The 19,855-nt window shown below is 31.6% G+C and overlaps 1 protein-coding gene across 2 annotated transcripts; it reads left to right on the forward strand.

Moving 5' to 3' along the window:
* Positions 1 to 3: 3 nt before the first annotated feature.
* On the forward strand, positions 4 to 19,714 carry LOC149088432 (mucosa-associated lymphoid tissue lymphoma translocation protein 1 homolog). 2 transcript variants are annotated; one of them, XM_089247521.1, is made up of 17 exons: positions 4 to 143; positions 1,085 to 1,248; positions 3,494 to 3,657; positions 4,005 to 4,176; positions 5,831 to 5,934; positions 6,154 to 6,248; positions 6,525 to 6,591; positions 7,438 to 7,578; positions 7,791 to 7,955; positions 9,108 to 9,335; positions 10,489 to 10,693; positions 10,785 to 10,859; positions 11,817 to 11,947; positions 15,354 to 15,497; positions 17,579 to 17,778; positions 18,751 to 18,852; positions 19,571 to 19,714. In XM_089247521.1, the coding sequence occupies exons 2-17, from the start codon at positions 1,112 to 1,114 to the stop codon at positions 19,712 to 19,714; spliced, it is 2,274 nt and encodes a 757-aa protein (XP_089103647.1). In that variant the 5' UTR covers positions 4 to 143; positions 1,085 to 1,111. The 2 variants fall into 2 exon arrangements, with proteins under 2 accessions (XP_089103647.1, XP_089103648.1); XM_089247522.1 differs by lacking the exon at positions 15,354 to 15,497 and having other exon boundaries at positions 58 to 143.
* Positions 19,715 to 19,855: the final 141 nt, after the last annotated feature.

Raw genomic sequence — 19,855 nt, forward strand, 5'->3', positions numbered from 1 at the left:
AATAGGAATGTCTTAAACAATACTTCCTGGTTTCTTTCCCATGAGTTTTTTTCCTATTTTTACTTTCTCTACTTTTCCCAAATATCTTTCAAGTGTCGGAGCAACAAGTTATTAATTGTCCTATTAGAGAGAGGAATTTCATGGTGATACATTTGAAATACATTTTCCTAAATTTTGTAGATTAAAGCTAAAATATTATAATAAGAATATTAATAAGTGTTATTAATATTCGTAAATAGTTTCTTATAAATTTTCAATGAAATGAGTATATAACTATATTAATACCTGGCAAATTGCTCTGTGATTGTAATATACCGGTAAATACAATTAAATTATCACTGGCAATTTTTTTTATTGATTTTTCTTTTTTATTTCAAAGTTTGATTTGATTGTGATAAATAATTTCATATTTCTGCAATTTCTTTTAGTGAAAAGTTCAAAATTGAAATTTCTTCTATTTCTCTCCCTTTCATGAATTCAAAATTTTAAATTTTCTTCGTCAAATTCAATTCTTTGTTTGGTAAAAAAATCTAGAAGAACAAAACTTTGAATTTTCCACCATGCACATAATTAAAATAAATCATACTAACACAACTCTTCAAAGAAAATTTTTGATGCTAGGGATGTACTGAATTTTTTTAAATATAAACAGAAAAAATTAGTTTTTGAATGCATATGCAATATATCCATTTTTGAGGTTGTTATTGATATTAATTGGCACTGGGCTGTATTCTCAAAGAAGAATATAAAATGAAGAATTTTTATAAGTACCTTAATATCTGTCTTGTCTCAATTTCTCAAAATTTTATTTTATGAAGTCGAAAAAAATACGAGACAGTGGCAGTTACTAGGCTTTTTTTTATTTTTTGATGGCAGCAGGGTTTAACAAATACTTCAAATGGATCCACAACAAAATGTTTTATACTTCTAATTGATCAGTTTTCTTGTTACAGTTCTCTGAAAAAGTTCTTATGGTATCACTTAATATGCCCTGTTCATAGTTAAAATATTATAATTTGTTTTCATAGCAAAGCTCTGTTACCTATTATTGAAGCTTTGACACCTGTTAATTTATATTTCCCAGGTTGTTTGTAACTGAGTCCAGTCAACAATGAGATGTATAGGTAGAGATTTGTGTTTGAATGATCTTGATCCTGCAGTATATATGGAGCTTGTTGATTGTTTGGATGAAAACTTCGCTTGGAGAAAACTTATTGAACACATGACATTACCCCCTGACTACATAAGGTATAAAGAATTACATAATAATAATGTGTAGGGATTGCTATGGAGAGAACTATGTAGATAATCTTATAGTATTAATTTTTTTACATTGGTCCTGAAAAGTATATACATATTTATACATATTATATAGTATATTTATACATATATATAAATATACATTATTTTGAAGAAAATTATTCTGAATAAGCATCTAATTTAATGAACATAAATACGAAAAATATAAATATATGTATTCATTTATATGTAAATTTTTTAAATGAATCATAGCTAACTTTTTTGCAAATTTTTTTTTAAAAATGACAAAATCCATCCTAGTTATGAATTGTTTTTGTAATAGGATTTGATGTAATAAAAATTGTTTGTATGGCTGTGTGGTATGATGACCAAAAGTAAATATTAGTTATATAGGGTTTCGATAATTTATTGGAATAGTTTCATGACCTTATTGTAGGTATATTATCTGAATTTGGCCACAAAAAGAAATATGAATATCAGGGAAAAGATAGGCAAGTCATATAACTTAATACTTTAATTAAATAATATTTTAAGAAGCATACATTTCATTAGTACGCTCATGCTTCACTGATTGATATAGCCTTTATAATTTGTGAGAATCCTCATCCTAAATCATGAGTTCAGTTAATTATGTATTGCATTGAACAGAGGCAGCTCTAGAACTCTGTGATTCATACTGGTGCACAGGGTGCTGCTATAGGAATCAGTGCCGTCTTAATGCATGGGCCCACCCGGGCACTTCAAGTACAGAAGGAGCTTCATGAAAATTTTCCCCGGTTAAAAACTCTAGACAGTATACAAATACAAATACAACGCCACAACAGGAAAAATGCCCAACGAGGTGGCTGAGAAAAAGATGCCCATAAAAATATGGATGTCATATATTTAAAAAATACAGCAACCCAATTAAAAATGAAATTAACAAAAATTGTAAACAATATATACACATGATAAAATATTATACAATGCCCATAAAGAATACTTATGGTTGTCTTATTCTAAGTATGGATTGTTTCTCGATTCACCCCAACATGTTTATCGTATTTCTTTTTAAACGTGTCAATTGTGTTACAATTTACTACCTCCGGGGGTAAGCTATTCCATTTATTAACAACCCTATTAGAGAAAACATGAAGAATGAAACATGAAACAACAGAGATAAGCATGTAAAATGGTAGGCAGACATTTCTAGCCAAGTAGGGGCCTTAGAAAAATCACTTTGCCCAGGATCCCCATGATTCTCTTGAGATGGCTCTGATAGAAATATACCCAAATTTAGTACAAAGAAAATAAATAATTGACAGAAAAATTAGAAAAATGTTCTGTATGTAAAATTCAAAACGTGAATGTGTTAGATGAAATAATATGCAAAGAAAAATTTAATTTTTAATGCATTGCATATAGCTGGGAACAGAGATAGATAACCAGATATACCCTTATCATAAATATGTGCCAGCATGGTATTAAGAAGTGGGGGATTAATTTATAAGCCCAGGGTGAGAACTGTAATGATTGAATTGCCAGTGCTATCATTCACAATTTTTCACATGGTACATACAAATCTTTTCAGTTTTTTTTTTATAGTTTCGGCAGCTTATGTGCAAGAGGAGCAAAGAAATATTTTTTTGTGCAGGTGAGAATTTTGTTTGGAGCACACCCAGTGTTACCTGAACATGCAATTTTGAAGAGCAATTTCACTCCTCTCCAAAGTTTTTAGGGGTATTTTTGTAAAATGAAGAGTATTTTTCTTTATCAGTGCAAAATAACTTTATTAAAATAAAATTACCCAAAATTTGAAGGAGTATTTTCACTCCTCAATGAAATTCGGAGGATTAAAATTGAATTTTGATGGGTGAATCACACATCTAGATACATATCGGTAAACACTGGAGTCACCCCAGACATTGAAATCATGTCCAATCTGGAATGAAATACAGTGAAACTCCCTATGAAACAATTTTGAAGGGACTGAAGAAAATGATAATTTTAAGGGAATATCATTATTGAGGGAATCTAATTTTATGTATAGTTTTTTAGTAATGGGAAATTTACAAGATTATTGCTATAGAGGTTATAGGTTTTGAGATAGTTTTATGAGGTTAAATATATATTATGTGTTAGTCATATGTTAAATTATCAGGGTTGTATTTAGGAGGTTATGAGATGATTATTGTCATTCTTTTGTAAGATTATTGCTATGAGGTGTGTTAAGGTATTTAATTTTTTTCCCCAGGCAATTGCTACGAGCAATAAATTCCTATGGAGGCAGAGATGGTCAGAAAGAAGCTGAAATTCTTCTTCAACGATTAGATGCAAGAATGGTTCCTATTCGCAACTTGGTTGAATGGCTGGAAGCTGCTAATTTATTTAGGCCCCTCTTATTATTGAAAGCAGATGGTATGTCATTTGATTGAATTTTTTTTTCTCTTGTGATATGTTTTTTTCTCACTGCAGAGTTGTATAAGTGATGAAACTTTAATTACTTTCCTAAAAAATATATTCTTTGCTAATAATTTACTTACAATAATTATTTTATGCATTATAAATAAAGTTTGAATTTGTGCACCATAATGTTTTATACCTTGATCAATATAAGGTTAGGCTATAAATATCAAATATATCTGTATCAACATATAGTCCTATAGTACCTGTTCAAGATTTATGTGACCTAATGAGAAAGATCAGATGCAAAGTTCAGATATTGTGAGTAATTTATGAAGTTTGGAATTTAATTTGATTTTCAGAGCCATTAGAAATTATTCAACAACCTCCCAGATCCATAAGTGTCTATGAGGGTTATCCTTTGATATTGTCTTGTCAAGCTCATTCCTTTCCTCCACCAGAGTATCAGTGGTTCAGAGATGAAGAAGAACTCCTTTTGCAGCTAGAAAAAGAACTGGTCATAGAAAATGCAAGGTTATTAATATTTATGAAACTATAAACAGTGTATATTTTTTCACTCTAGCTGTACAGATGGACAAATTAATGAAAAATTAAAAAGTGTGCGATGTGTGGAAAGGGAAAAAAAGCTATGCTTCACATTACATTTTAGTATAACTACTCTTCTTTTTTGAAAAATTCAATTCTTGGTGTTCATTTTTCTTTTCATTTTCTTTATCTTCTCACAAACACGTTGTTCTGTGTATGCATCGTATTGCCTATAACTTAAAAATCTATTAACTACATTGCCCAACATTGATTTTGTTCTCAAAGATATTTCAGTGATTTTAGGGTATATTAGGGCTTCTGATTCTGGCATTGGTTTTGTAAGACTAGCTGAAGTTTTTGGGATAAGGGGAAAATTGAATTTCAGTGATAATACCATAAGCTGCGTGCAAATCACATTGAAACTGTGTTATAAATAAATACAGTAAATCATTGGCAAAGATATTTCAGTGATTTTAGAGTCAATTTGGGGTGTTGATTTCAAATCTAGCATTGATTTTGCCAAATTAGTTCTAATTTTTTTGGGATAATGCCTACTCTCAACAATGTGGTTTGAATGCTGCTTATGTATTACCATTGCAATTTAATTTTTCCTATATGTCAAAAACTAGAGCCAATCTGACAAAAAAAGAATGCCTAATTTAGAATCAGCACCTTAAAATCATTCTAAAACCACTTAAATATCTTCGCAATGATTTACTGTATTTATTTATAATGCTCAGTTTCAATGCGATTTGTATGCTAGTTATGTATTACCATCGAAATTTGATTTTCACTTTATTTGAAAAACTACAGCCAATCTGACAAAACCAATGGCAGATTCAGAATCAGCAGCCCCAATGTACCCTAAAACCATTAAAATTTCCTAAAGAACATTAATTTTTCTAAGCAGTGTTACCATTTATGTAATTTTGTCTGTATATTCTCTGTGCCATTCTGTGTTATTGATCAGTACAAAAAGATTTCTAATGCTACTGTAATGTTGAACATGAATTATTTTAATATACATTTATTATCATTTATGTTTTCTAATGTATGAAAATAAAAATTGCCATACATTATGGCAACATAATGGATAATCCAAAGGATTCTTAACATATGTCTTGACACAAACTTGGATCACAGGGCCTCCTAAGATGGGTCGTACAACTCTCGTTAATGAAAAATTATTCCTGAACTAATAAAAAATAATTCTGAAATAAATGAAAAAGAATTGGAAATTTGTGAGAGAAAAAATTTCAGAATTCTTGAGAGCTTTTGATAATTTTGGGGACCCCTTTGTTTGATTTGGGTCATGAATCCAGAGATGGGTCTCCTGTTAAAATGTCGTGAACTGGTTTCACTTATTTCGAAAACTGAACATTTTGTTGATCAGAAATATTTGAAAATAGTTTTTAAATTTCAAATAAACTAATGGGTCACAAAGGTGATCAAGGCTTTGATTTTGGGTTGTGGTTGAAAAATGATAAGAACCCATTGGCTATACCATTTAAATTTCAGAAACTATAGTTTCTACATCCATGGAAACAGATGCTCAAAATACTAAGAGGCTTTTACTTATTATTTATTTTTTATTTCATTGATCATCAAAATTGATTTTCTTATGTCATGTCATTTATTTTAGACAAGAACATTCTGGGTCTTACTACTGTCGTATAAGAGCATTTCACTCTTCGAGTCCTTCTGAATGCGAGACTAGATTATGCTCAGTTACTGTAGTTAAACCTTGTAAGTATAGTTTATCAAACCTGAGCTTAATTGGAATATTTGGAAGTTATGATTAAATAATATTGTAAATAGATGTTTTTTCACATATAAAAAAAATTAAGAGAAAATAGTAAAAACTGAAGTTTTAAATAACTTTTTCTTTAAATAAAAAGCATTTGAAAACAGTACAATCAATGTCATTCCATAATTTTATATGATGATGATTTGATTTTTTTCAAGTTTGTGGCACAGCTAATGTGAGAGCGACTCCTAGGAAGGAGAAAGTGCCCGTTCAATGCATACCTGAAAGTAATGAAGACAGCCCTCAAACAAAGGTAAGGTATTTGTCATCATGTATGTATTACATTTATTATTGAATGACAATATTTAATTGTGTTAAAGATTTGGGTAATATTAGTCATGATTTTGACATAACAAAATACTTTTATCTAAATTTTGCATAAATGAATTTCAGAATGAAAATTTCCTTTAATTAAAACTTAGGAGGAAAAATATTATTTAGGTATTTGGTTATTATTTGTAAATGGTATATATATATTTCGTATTTTTTTACTTTTCTAAAATATTATTAAAAATTTCTCTTGTGCCAGGAAATGTGGTCATCTGATAGTATGAGCCTTACAGACTCTTCGATGGATTCAAATCTCGCAGAGAAATGTATGTGAAACCATATACTAGAAATTAATTCTTACTCTTATATATATATTTTAAATTAAAAACAGTAAAACAGTTATTCTAGTGCATAAATGTATAACTGTTCACAATTGATGAATAATCATAGCTTACAAAATCTATATTTGATACTTTTCTATTAATAATGAAATATTCGTGAATAACCCTTTATTTATGTTTTTGAAATTACATGAATGAGAAATTAAGTTGCTATCATTTAATATCCAAAAGTCAAGCATAATGCACAAACCAACAGTCTGGACTGTACATTTCCAGGGGTAGGCAGGATCAAATTTTCAGAGGGGGCACAAGATTTGGGAAGGGGAGCACAAGAATCGCCTCTAAAGAAATTTTTAGTTACTAATCTTCTAAAAAAATTTCAAATTCACAAAATTTTTTAAGATGATTGTGTATAGGTGTTTTCTTTTGATACATATTTTTTAATTCAAAAATGTTTTCAGTTTCAGATGGTTTTGCGGGAAAACACATGTCCCCCAGCCCCGTATGCCTCCCTTTGCATACTCCTATGACCACTCCCAACAGATTCTGATAATTTCTTTTAATATGTCGAAAACTCAATGCCTCACTCACAATCATATGCTCCATATAAAAAAGTTTCTCAGACGAGCAATTTAAACAAATGATGATAAATATAAAAAGTTATTTTTTAAAAAATTATGCGAAAGTAATTGTAATTTTCACCAAATTATGTTGCAAGTAATATTGTAAGCAACTTATTTTCAGCAAATAAGTTCCTTATTTTGAATTTGACATAATTGGCACAAGTATTGAATTTCAAATTTGCCTTCTGTGAGTTATGCATTATTTCAGGTGATATTGAGATTTTAAAACAACCTGTCAGTCATGAGAATGTGAAGCAAGGCAGCATTATAATACTGAAATGTGAAGCAAGTAGTAAATATCCTCTGAAATACCAATGGTATTGTGACAGTGATGGATGTCCAATCAAAGGTACAGATATTATAATTTTTCAGACACAATATATCTTAATTTCAGTTATTTGAATTGTTCCAATTCTTCCCCTCCTAAAATCTAAAATGGAAACTGAAATTGAAAAATATGACATTGTTATAAAATTATTTCATCACAATTTGATTAAAATAAAAGTAATATTCAATTTTGAAGAGTGAATTGTATTTTTCTTCTGTTTTTTCCTCCCGTAGGAGAAAAAAATGCTGAGTTGAGACTTGAAAATCTATTTACGGATGCCCACAAAAAACAGATGAAAAGGAAGTATTATTGCAAAGTAGCAAACCAAAAGCACCATCGATTCACTGATGTTGTAACTGTAGAGCTTCGCCCTTCTGATGAGCTCACATGTTTTGAACGTTAGTATTATTATTGTTATATATATATATTCTCAAGATATATTTGAGCCAATACCTTTTTTGGAATTACAGGTTGCAGAATATGTTTGATGCATTTAGTATGATTTAACAGAAACATTTTTTGTATGTTAGTGAATTATTTAGTAAAAATTTATAACACAATTAGTCAAATTTATAACAATAAGATCCAAATAGTCTATTCTTTGATTCATAACTATTCACTTTACAAACTTCAGAAACTGTGGTTCAACTACAACTCTAAATACTTTCTAAGACAACAGAAGATGGACAAGTTAGGATACATGGGTGTGTTTGGAGGCTTTTGTGAAAGGCAGGGAAGAAAATGAAAGTTGTCATCAGAGGTGGGGAACAAGTCATATAACTTTACATGCTTTTAAGTAGCCAACATTTGTACGAGTCCGCCTTGTAGATCTCATTGCTGAACATTTTGGAGTTAACTGTTTGTTTTGTAAATAGATGAAGAGCTTAGCGAGCTACTGAATCGATAATTGATTTGTGATACAGTGGGAAGTATACAGTATAGAAGTATATTTGTATACAGTTAAATTTTGTTAATATGAGAAGCAAAAAAAAAAACAAAAAAAACCAGCATTTGCTTTCATTAGCTGTCAGTAGTAAAATCTATGAAAAAGAAAATCTGCATATCACCACACAAATACTTGCTTTAAAATTTGAATATGTACGAGACAAAGCACAGAATGGATGGGAAACATGAATGCTATTTATACCAATTTCATTTCTCATCAATTCGCAATGAAAAACGACCCACAGTCAAAAAATGTGATCCTTTTTATCTCACAAAGGAAGAGCTGAAATCAAGACATAATGCTTAAATGGCACACCTAAAGGCAGGGCTGTAGCTAGCCGTTTCTGTGCCCTGTGCAAGAATTTGAATTAAGGCCCATTCGGGCCCCCTTACAAGTGGGCCCTGTGCGGGTGCACCTGCTTAGTTATGGCCCTGTCCAAGGGTTAATCTGATACATAGTAATCCTTTGATCATCACATTCATATGAATTTACTTTCAGAAAGAGTTTTGCATTGTATGTGAAGATATTGAGTAGTAAGGTTATAACTTTTATATGAGATACTATTGATATGTATTGATATTCACATATTTGTTTCTTTTTGCAGCTGAAGAAAAAGTTGCTCTTCTAATAGCGAATGAACACTGTGGAGGTTCAGAACCACTTTCAAAACTAAAAGAAGATAAATTTTCACTTATATCAAATGATGTGGTGACCATGAGAAAACTATTAACAACCTTAGGCTTCAAGACAATATCACTGAAGAATCTAAATTGTGTGGAAATGAAGAATGCAATCGACAGATATTGTGAAACTTTGGGATCGAAGAAATATGGTATATATATATATGTGTGGAAAAGATTTTAAAGAAAATTTCAAACGAACATCATTCAATCTTAATTGACTCTAATCAGGGCCAGATTAAGACCTTTGAAGGCATTCAAATGCTATATTTTAATTCAATATTGGAAAAAAACATTTAATAAAATTTTAAAAATTTCAGAAATAACTAATATCTAATGCAGAATGTGATGCAAATATTTGTGAGCATAGGCTGACCATATTTCGATGAGAAAAATATGGAAAATTTGGGTTTTAAATACGAGAATTTCACATTTTTTTCTCTGTTTCTATTTGTGTCATAATTAAAATGGGTTTTTTTTCACCATTTTTCCATCTCAGCTTATCAAATATCTTTTACATTTTTGTTACGATGCTTTTATTCTAGCTATACATTATAAAGTTACATTTTTCTACTTTTTTCATCAAAATTTTGCTCTTGCGATTCAATATTAAAAATTCTAATGAAAACTATTTGTTTATTTGTTGTAATTAAGTAATCTAAAAACTACATGTCAATGTTATCGTCACTGTTTTTAAATTGGCCCAAATGTACTTTTTGGATTTTTTAAAAAATATTTTCTATTTGAGCTGACCTTAATTATGCTTTTTTTTTGCTTTTGACAGCATTTCAAGGTATTTTCTACTATATATTGACTGTTTTTTAGAATTTCCCATATTTTTATTCTCATTAGGAGAAATGATCGAATCTTAGCATAGCCATATTACCCACAGGAACTTTATCTCTAATGAATTACTGTTGTTGGCATGGTATCTACATCCTACAGCAGCCGACCCTCCCACCAAGCTGGCGTATTTGGCGAGTTCCCTAAATAGTGAATTTATAGCGTGAGAAATAAAAAAAAAGTATAAGAATATCATTTTGGGATCCCCCCCCCCCGGACTAGAGCCCTGTCAGTTTCCACGCTTATTGGGGCCAGCCATAGTTCTTCTTGACTGCTTTTTCTTTCTGATACATGTTCGAGTCTTCTTGTAATCTACATAGTTTAAAAAAAAGATAACTTTTTGTGGTGCCCCTTTTTTCCTGATGCCTTAAGCATGTGCTTATTTTGCTTGATGGTTAATCTGGCCCGACTTTAATGCTTATTATTTCTTTATATTAGATTTAACGAGCTCCGATATTTCAGGTTTTATATATGTTGCTGGTCATGGGCTACAACTATGTAAACAGACGTACCTCATGCCTACTGATTGTGCCACTGTATTCAAAGGTTTGAGTTCAGAGCAGATATCCTCTATGACAGTTTGCACTGATTGCATCCTTAGTAAGATGCAAAACAAAAAGCCTGATTTGATTGTGCAGATGTTTGATGTTTGCAGAAATACACCAGAGTGAGTTTTAAGAAATTTTTTCATTCACTGTTATTCAAAGTAAAAAAGTGTTCTAGAATTTTTTATATGTATAAGCTTTGCTTTTTTTTAGAGGAGCTGAAAAAATAGTTCCTGAAAAATGTTGCCAAGCTGAAGTAAAAGGGAATACTTTCAGATGTTATGCAACGTAAGTGACCTTTTTAAATAGAAACTAAAAGAAAAAGCAAAAAAAAAGTATATAGGCTTATTCTAATTTCCAATTCCTGAATCTCTGATTAATTTCAAAACGAAAAAAAAGTGATTCCAACAATAAACAAATTTTTGTCATTAAATTAATGAAAAACAAATAACACTAACTGAAAATGTATGTACAGTCACACCTCCACTAACAAAGATAATTTATCCCGGAATCACATTCCTTAGCAGAAAAATGATTTCCCATAGGTTTCTATGGAATTTTTTTTTAAATTTGTTCCAGGTACAGCTCAAAATTTGAAAATAAGTTTTCATAAAACGCTAAGAAACACTGTAAAAAAGACAAACTGACAGAGGGCTGAATTAGACAACTTTGTAATTGGATGCAGAATTTACAGGAACTTAAGAAACTGAAGATCATTCCATTTTAAACACTCTTCCCAACTCAGTTGGGTTTGTAGGTGTCTTCTATCATGATCTGGTCAGCTATTTTGTTTGACACATGCTCATGTGCAGATGTAAAAGATTATATCTTAGAATGTGCTGAGAATGTTAAGAGTGTCTCACACTGAGAGAACATCTGCACTGAAAACATCTAAGTATGGGCTTTTATTCAAAAGTATTTTTCGCTTTGCTTGATCATTAATTTTACATAAAAGGACTCAGAATCATTCTGAAGAGAAATATAGGTGCATATCTGGAAAGTGATTCTCAGATGAAAATAAATCAATCTGGCTCAAAATATACCAATTCTGACTATGATTGTGCAAAAATTCAGCTCGCAACATGGCTGTGTAACGTGAATGTATGCATCCATGTCAAATAAAATTTTTATTAGCCGTGGTAGAAAAAAAATAGCCAAAAAATTTGTAAGCATCAATGTATAAAGAAAAGAAAAAAAGAAACAATTTATAACAAAAAATATTTTTGTTGATTTCTTTTTGTACAGATCATCATTCTGTGCAGTGCATGAGAGTGATAAAGAATCAAACGGATATTTTATGAAACATTTGCAAAAAGTTATGAGAAATAGCAGTAGAAGAGCACAGCTTGAAGATATACTGAAAGGCGTACAAGTGGGTATGTGTATTCAGGAAACATAGTTTACAGGGGTGTCAAACTCAATCAGGCCCTGGGCCATCTGCTTCAAAATTACAACTCAAGTGGGGCACCAATTATTAAAAATTAGTAATCAAAACATTTGTTAATTAGTAATTAGAATTTTACTAAATAGTAATTAGAATTTTGTTAATTGGTAATTAAAATTAATTAAAATATCCAAAAAAAATTTTCAATAGGAATCAATGTGAAGTGCAAGATTATAAATTGTTAGCTGATCTTCCCCTTAAAATTGGATATTAAAGCCATTTAAATGTCCTGTAATATAAATAAAAAATACTAGATATCGCACTCATCCTATCATTATGAAACAAAACATCTTGATGTTTCATTTTCAGGAACAGCTTTACCTCATTTGAGAGAAAAAAACAAAATGGTCTTTTTAGAACTTCATGAAGGAAAACTAATATATTTCTCTGTAATGAGGTAGCCAGTCAAATTCCCTCTCCAAGTCTTTAAGAAATCGCGAGAATAAGCACTGCTTGAGGCCTCTAGATCAGATACAGTTCGAAGTGTTCATCACTGTCTTTGCATAATTCCAACTCTTTGCAGCAAGAGGAACCCTGCAAAGAGACCTGATAAATTGACGCAATGGAAAAATTGCAGTTCAAGAATTTTCTGAATGCATTTTTTGTCTCAAAAATTTATTTTTGTTTCGGCCAACCATTGCTGACATACCACCCTTTCTCACTGCTGTGAGTTTGTTCATAGAAGATTGATATTTTTCCTCAAGCATAATTAATGATACATTTTGCCACGATGTCGGAAATATATCCACCCCCCCCCCCTTTTGTGGTTCCAAGAATAGAAAATATTTCTAAAAATTCTTCAGTATTTCTTACATATTGCCATCACAAGCTCAAAGAAACAGTCATTTGAGCCATGTTTTGAACACCTGAAATTTCATTGAGTGCTATTGAAAAGTAATGTACATTTGAGGATATTACTTCCAACAGGTAACGCAAATTATCACCTATTGCTGTTACTCTTTTGACCATAATAAAAAAATAAATAAATAATAAATCATGAAGCACTTGCACATATTTAAGACAAACATGTTTTTTAGCAAGAGAAAATTATTTATTTAAAAGCTCTCAGAATTCCGAGATTTTTAGGGGTTTCATGATAAAATTTAATTTTCATTAGGGGGTTCATTTTTAGGGGTTTCTGTAGCATTCATTTCTTAACCAAGGAACCATCACTTGGAATTTTTCGTGAATATGCAGCTGAATTCAAAAATTGGCTCTCATTGCTGATTCATTTTGATTTATAATTTTCTGGCGTAAATACTTCATTACTTTTAAATTAAAAGAAATTATTTTAATTTAAAGAAAGGACACTATTTTTTGGATCTTGTTAGGATGTTGCAGGCCGGCAATAGTTCCTTCAGGGACTGCATGCAGCCCACAAGTTTGGCACCCCCTGGTTTATAACTTGATCTTTCATATTTGGAAAAAAAAGTCATGATTTGCAATCCTGAAAAGTCATCAATGTATTCATTTTTCAATAGAAGCTGTATCATATATTGATGGAGTAAAGTTGTCATCATACTGACTAGAATTTACCTGCAAATGAAGTGCTTCAATTATTTTACTGATAATCTCTCAGTTACTCTCAATTAAAATACTCTCTTTTATTCTGATAACTTTTCAAATAATACTCCTAAAATAAAAGTAACAAATCTAATTTTAATCTGTGACAATTGAGTAATAGTGCACTGAAACTAACAAGCAGATATAATGATGACAAGAGTGATGGCATGAGATTTATGCACAGCCATTCATTCACATACAAATGCTGCTTTCTTCTGTGAATTTTTCACCCACAATACATAAATTATGCATACATATATATATATACAACAACATTGTTGTAGCAAAGTTTCATTGTGGAAACTTCACTACAACGATACTCCATGGAAGAGTTGATCAACTTTGCCCAAGAATATTAAGAAGACACCAATGAATAAGGCAAATACACGAAAATAAAAAAAAATCCTAATGCATTTCAACACCAATGTGGGAAACTTGGTCAGCGTGACCAGTGGTTAAACATTTTCCCTCTGAAGACGACACCCATTGGTGTTGAAATGCATTAGGGTTTTTTGTATTTTCATGTATTTGCCTTATTCATTGATGTCTTCTTGATAAAACAATACTCTATATAATGATAAATCCCTCAACAATGATATTTTTTAAAATGAGCAGTAGTTACAGTATTTAGGTTTGGAATGCCCTACAGTCCTCTCGATACAATAATATCCTTTGTTATGGTAACCCTCTATAACAACATATTTTGAGGATATTTCAAACTGTTCTACAACTAATATTTTTTATATTCCACCATCAGTTTGTTTTTAAATTCCTCACCTGTGTTTGTTCTTTCGAGGGTGTTTAATAGCATCCATATTTTGTACTATTCTACCCTCCTAAAGTGTTGATGAAGTTGTCGTTAAGCTATTTTCTTTATAGTATAAAAGTGGTTCTCAATGTTTTTTGACTCACAGAGCCCTCTGTTGTATATAATTTTTATGGTAAAGTCCCTAGTTTTTAACAGCTGGCCGAGATGCGAAGATAAATTCAGTGAAGAACAGAAAATTCAATTGTCTTTGTGGGAATCAAACCATGTAATCTCACTTGCCAGGTGAGCCACTAGACAGACCCTAAACCACTACAAAGCAACGAATTCCAATCTTTCCTTAGAGCTCGTGTGCACTGAATGGAACCATACATGGATGGTCCCGAAATGCAAAGTTATCTCGGGCAGTTGAATTTTCTTTCGTTCTTGAATTCATCCTTGCATCAACCAGCCGTTATAAACCTTCGTACAGGTAGCAGAGAGTAACATTGTCCTTTGATAATCCCTCTACAACAGTTTTTTTTCTTGGTCCACAGAGCATCATTCCATCATAGGGCTGCACAAATTTCAGGTGGCAGGTAGCCATGGCGACGAAAAAATTGGTGTAGGCGCCTAAGATTTTCTTTGTGTAGTTAATAAATTGCAGGCTGAGAGCAGCACAATATGTTTGGAATTTATAGCAACATATCTGCCAACATGGAAGAGAGTCACCATGCCCTGAAAAAAAGTCAAAAGAAGAATTATTTTGGACCTTTTCCTTCTGGTAAAAAAATTTTTAGTGCCTAAAGATTTCTTCTGGCACCTAGATTTTTTATGTGATTTGTCCAGCCCTGTTCTATCGAGGTTTCACTATATGTAAATATCAACTGTTTCATTGCCATATTCTATTGAAATAGTAAGAAATGTTATTTTTTTTAAAGAACATTACTTTTATATATTTTTTACATCCTTGTGAAGAGGAAATTAATCTGTAAATTACTTAAAGAATTCAATTTCTTAATCTTTATAGAATTTAAGTGCGATCAGAATGTGCACGAGTCTCAGTGTCCAACAACAGAATCAAGCTTGAATGAATTTCGAACACTTGGTGACAGAGTAATAGAGAAAGGCAACAGCATTTTCAATAAAAAATTTGCATGGACTGATTGCAAAGGTGAATTTCTGTTTGTATCATGCCTTTTATGATAGGTTCCTGTAATTCAGTTTGATAGGTCAGTTGTTCATAAAAGATAGAATGAAATAAATATTATCGCTCTCTATTAGGAATGTATTGAAGACCACCTTTTGAACCTATGTGTTTACTCTTTCCAAGGCTAGTCCCCCGTCCCTGTTTTCAACGTTATAAGCAGCACTTGTTATAATGGACCTTTTTGTAATTTTTCAATCACCTGAGTCAGATAGATGATAAACATTTCTATGGTTTTAGGTTATAATTTTGACTCATATCTGCGTTATATCAGATTGAGTTATATCATTATTGAGTTATATCAGATATTGAGTAGACCCCAACAATAAGCACTGATCACAGAAGTAGATCATTTAGAAAGATTATTTTCTTAGACAACATGCAACATACATGGACTGCACTCACCTTACTGGACTCTACAAGAATAGGATGAGACTATCTGAAGCTCAGGAAGAAAAAATATATGTTTTATGCATACATATACAGTAAAAGTCTGTTATAATATGATAGTTCACAATTAGAGGGAAAATTTTCGTTACAATGAACTTCTCGTTATAAACGAATTTTCGTTTTTTATACTGTAGAAACATGAATTGGAGGGGAAAAACAAACTACAGTGGATCCCACTTAGAACGTTTTCCTGTGTAGTAAGACATTTTTGTGGTTCTCTCTTTCTCTCAACTCTAATACTGATCAAGATTTTTCATTTCAACCGTTTTCCTGCTTACGTTTTTTATGACGGTTTTTTGAAAAATGTTATAAGCAGAATCGACTTGCAGATAAATTTACCTTTCTTTTTCCTTTTGATTTTGAAATACTTTGGCATTTGAAGTTAACTTCATATGTATACACAATATTAATTTTACAAACAATTTGCACTTTGTGGAATGCAACAGTTTCTGCAACTGGAGTATTCGTTGCACTACAAGTGTTCCAATAACATTTAAGACAGAGAAAATGATTAAAACCTGTTTGTCTTGTGTCCAGGTTTGGAAGATTCCAAAAAAAGAGGGGGGGGGGGAACGATATTTTAAAGGAAATAACAATGATATCAAGACCAGAAGTCAAGTGCCTAACCAACATACAGGGCAGCAACTAGAAACAAAAATTTACTCTGTTGCCTTGGGCCGATGTCCATTTTAGCATCCTGTGTGATTTTGAATGGGAAAAACAGTGAAATCAGCACCCTTTTTGATCCAGCGCTCTGGTCACCAGACCCTCCTGCTCTCTCTAGTTGCTGCCCTGCAAACAAACCTACAGATAAAATGTGTTTTTCCATCTCCTCTATAGATAACAAGATGCATGTGGCCTTCTTACCTACTACTTCACCAAACACCAACTCTGGCCATATCGCTATACTGCAATTTATTGCCATAAATGAGTTGGGTTGGTAATGAAGGTGCCATCTATCAGTGGTCGCCTCCAGCTCATTAGGGAAAATATCTTGTTATATATATATATATATATATACCTCGGTTTAAATCTGACAGCAACCTCCACTGTGGTAGACAAGCATCTCACCACCATGCCACTTAGGCGCAGCCTTCCTATCTATGGGATGGTACTGATATGCCCCATTTATAAACACCTATAAATAGGGTGAAGAAATTAAGAAAAATGGCAATCTTTCCAGTCCATTTTATCCATAATTCTTAAAGAAATGGAAAAAGAAACTTTTCAGGAAATTCTGTTGTTACAGTGAAAATGTGTGTTCTGCTTTACATTCATAAATAATTCGCTATAAGTGAATATTTTTTGCATCTTTAGCATAAGCTCTTGACAATCACTTTTGAATTACTCGTAATAGCAAGATTCTCATTATAAACTGCACTCGTTATAATGGACTTTTACTGAAAATGGGAAGGATGCATTTTATATCTTCTGAAATTATGTTATAGCAATAGACAGGTTTTAAACAAATTAGCCAAATTCCATATTTTCATCATATTTAATTAAATTACGTAATGTGAGAAATACATTAATTTAACTTCTATCATTGTTACTATACTATATTTGTAAAGCTAAAGATATATTTTCTTCATTTTCAGCAACTGTATTTGAAGACATAGAATTTGTAATTAAATTCTCGAGCGATTGTGAGTCATCTGCAAGTCTCCCAGTGGTGATGCTGCAATTTTATCATCATCGAGAAACATTTTGCAACAGCATGGATGTAGTTGTTTCTATTGATATCCCTGGTGATGCTGATTTGAATGAAGTGAGACGGTTGGATATCGAGCTTGAGTTTGTAAGTTGCATTTGATATTAGTTTGTTTCAAAAGTTTAGTCACAGTAAGTAAATCATAAAAAACTGAAAAACCAGATATGACAGCAAAAAAAACCTCTCAAGATTTATTCACACACATACACAAGGTTGCATATACACAGTATGAAATTTCAGAAATGTTAATTAATATAATGAAAAACAAGTGTTTCAAAAGTTAAGGCACAAACATTATTTTATGCAAATTAATGGCTGTGTATGAGTGTATGACTAAGATTATGTGCCAGACGTGATATAGAAGCAGAATTAATGATTTAATCTCTAAATCAAAATGCCAAAGTCATCAAAAAACTCAGACAGAGGTTTGTAAATTGTGGAAGCAGAAAATGAAAGGTAAGGGTGTTACCGAAATTCTGAATGCTTTATAATAGTCCAAATGAAGTATTTACCTTGTGCTAGCCAGTAATATATATTCTAAACCAAAATCTTGATGTGAAAGGCCACATACAATGACTAAGACTACAGTGAAGTGGATTGTAAGAATGACATTTGGTCGGAAAATGTCTCTGCATCAGATGAAAAATTGACTTGATCACAAAAATTTGTCCTTAAACCCAAGAAATGGTTCGCCCACCCTGCCAAAAGCCAATCTTTAAAAACGAAAGATTATACTTGGCTCATAAGTCTATAAGGGACAAATGATTATGAAAGTCTGGAGTGGTTTACAGAGCATTTTATTTCAGCGGTAAGACCTGTATTTTCTAGGAGTCTGAAAATTTTCAGGAAACTTGGTGAGCATAATCTGCTCATACTTTTGGGAATGATTAGAAGGGAATAAATGGGTGTTTCAACAAGATGGTGCCCCAATACATCTTTCCACGTCTACAACGTGGTGGTTCACTATAACAAAAATATGATTACCATTACGCATCAAAAACACAGAAGTACATAAATATTTTTTTTATTCAACAAATTGAAAACAATTTCATTTTTTAGGGTGATTTTGAGTGTATTACGAGAAAGTTTGACTATGAATGCAAGCCAAACATTACAGCTATACTCAGTTCAGTAGAAGTACAGAATCTTCAGAGGCTTGTTGTAAGTTTTGAATCAGCACTTTTTTCTCTGATTTATTCATAATTTCTTCCATTTCATAATTGTGTAGTACAAGGTTTGACATATCCCAAGTGCCAAGTCACAAGAGGAAACAAAAAAATTGGTATTGCCATTTGAAATTTTACAAGTATGATCACTAACTGGAGGTCTAAATTTTTTAAAAAGAGCAATATGAATATAATCAAATTTATATAGCACTAGCTGTTACCCACTGCTTTGCTCGCATGGACTTGGTAATCTTAAAATTACTCATTGACGATTTCCCCCATATAACATTTGAACCCCTCATGACCACCTTGGGGATTTGAAATTTTTTTTTTCCAGGAATCCTGTTTTAATGTCTTTCTATATTATAAAATACTGACCAAATTTCATATTTATAACTTCAGCGGTTCTTCATATAACCCCCTTATGGGTCAAATTTTGAAAACCCCTCTTGTTGGTGAGTCAGTCTTTACATTATGGAATAAAACTACAGAACCAAATTCCATATTTATAGCTTCAGCAGTTTTGGCTCGGCAATGATGAATCAGTGAATCAGTCAGGACATGTTATTGTATAGATATAGATTTGGATAAAATAAATCCAGTGTCCTAAATAAGTAATAAATTTTCATAACAACACTAGATTACATATGTGATGTCTTAAGAAAATCATGGATGCTAAAATATATGACAATTTTTTTGAAATATAATTTTAGGGTGACCTTAAAGGCAAGATCACAGTGAAAAATCAAAAGACTGGCCGTCAGTTGCTACAAGAAGATTTAGACCTAGGTCAACATCCTATTTCAACATTGAAACTATCAACTCCAATCAGAGAACAAGAGAACTTAATTTCTTAAAAATTTGTTATACCTATCATGTAAAAATCGTTCCATATATATATGCAGTAAAACCCCTTTTAACGGACACCTCTCAGATGCGACCAACCCTCTTTTATGGCCAAATAACAATTTTCCCTTGTATAATAAAAGCATGAATTT

This window comes from Pholcus phalangioides, unplaced genomic scaffold (assembly GCF_987345545.1).
Source record: "Pholcus phalangioides strain wild (caught in Gottingen) unplaced genomic scaffold, Ppha-v1.0 ptg000003l_1, whole genome shotgun sequence".
Taxonomy (NCBI): Eukaryota; Metazoa; Arthropoda; class Arachnida; order Araneae; family Pholcidae; genus Pholcus; species Pholcus phalangioides.

Coding starts and splice junctions, on each gene's coding strand:
- LOC149088432 (XM_089247521.1), top strand. CDS start 1,112: ATGAGATGTATAGGTAGAGATTTGTGTTTGAATGATCTTGATCCTGCA. Junction 7,579..7,790: donor TGATGGATGTCCAATCAAAG/GTACAGATATTA, acceptor TTCCTCCCGTAG/GAGAAAAAAATGCTGAGTTG. Junction 9,336..10,488: donor TTTGGGATCGAAGAAATATG/GTATATATATAT, acceptor CCGATATTTCAG/GTTTTATATATGTTGCTGGT.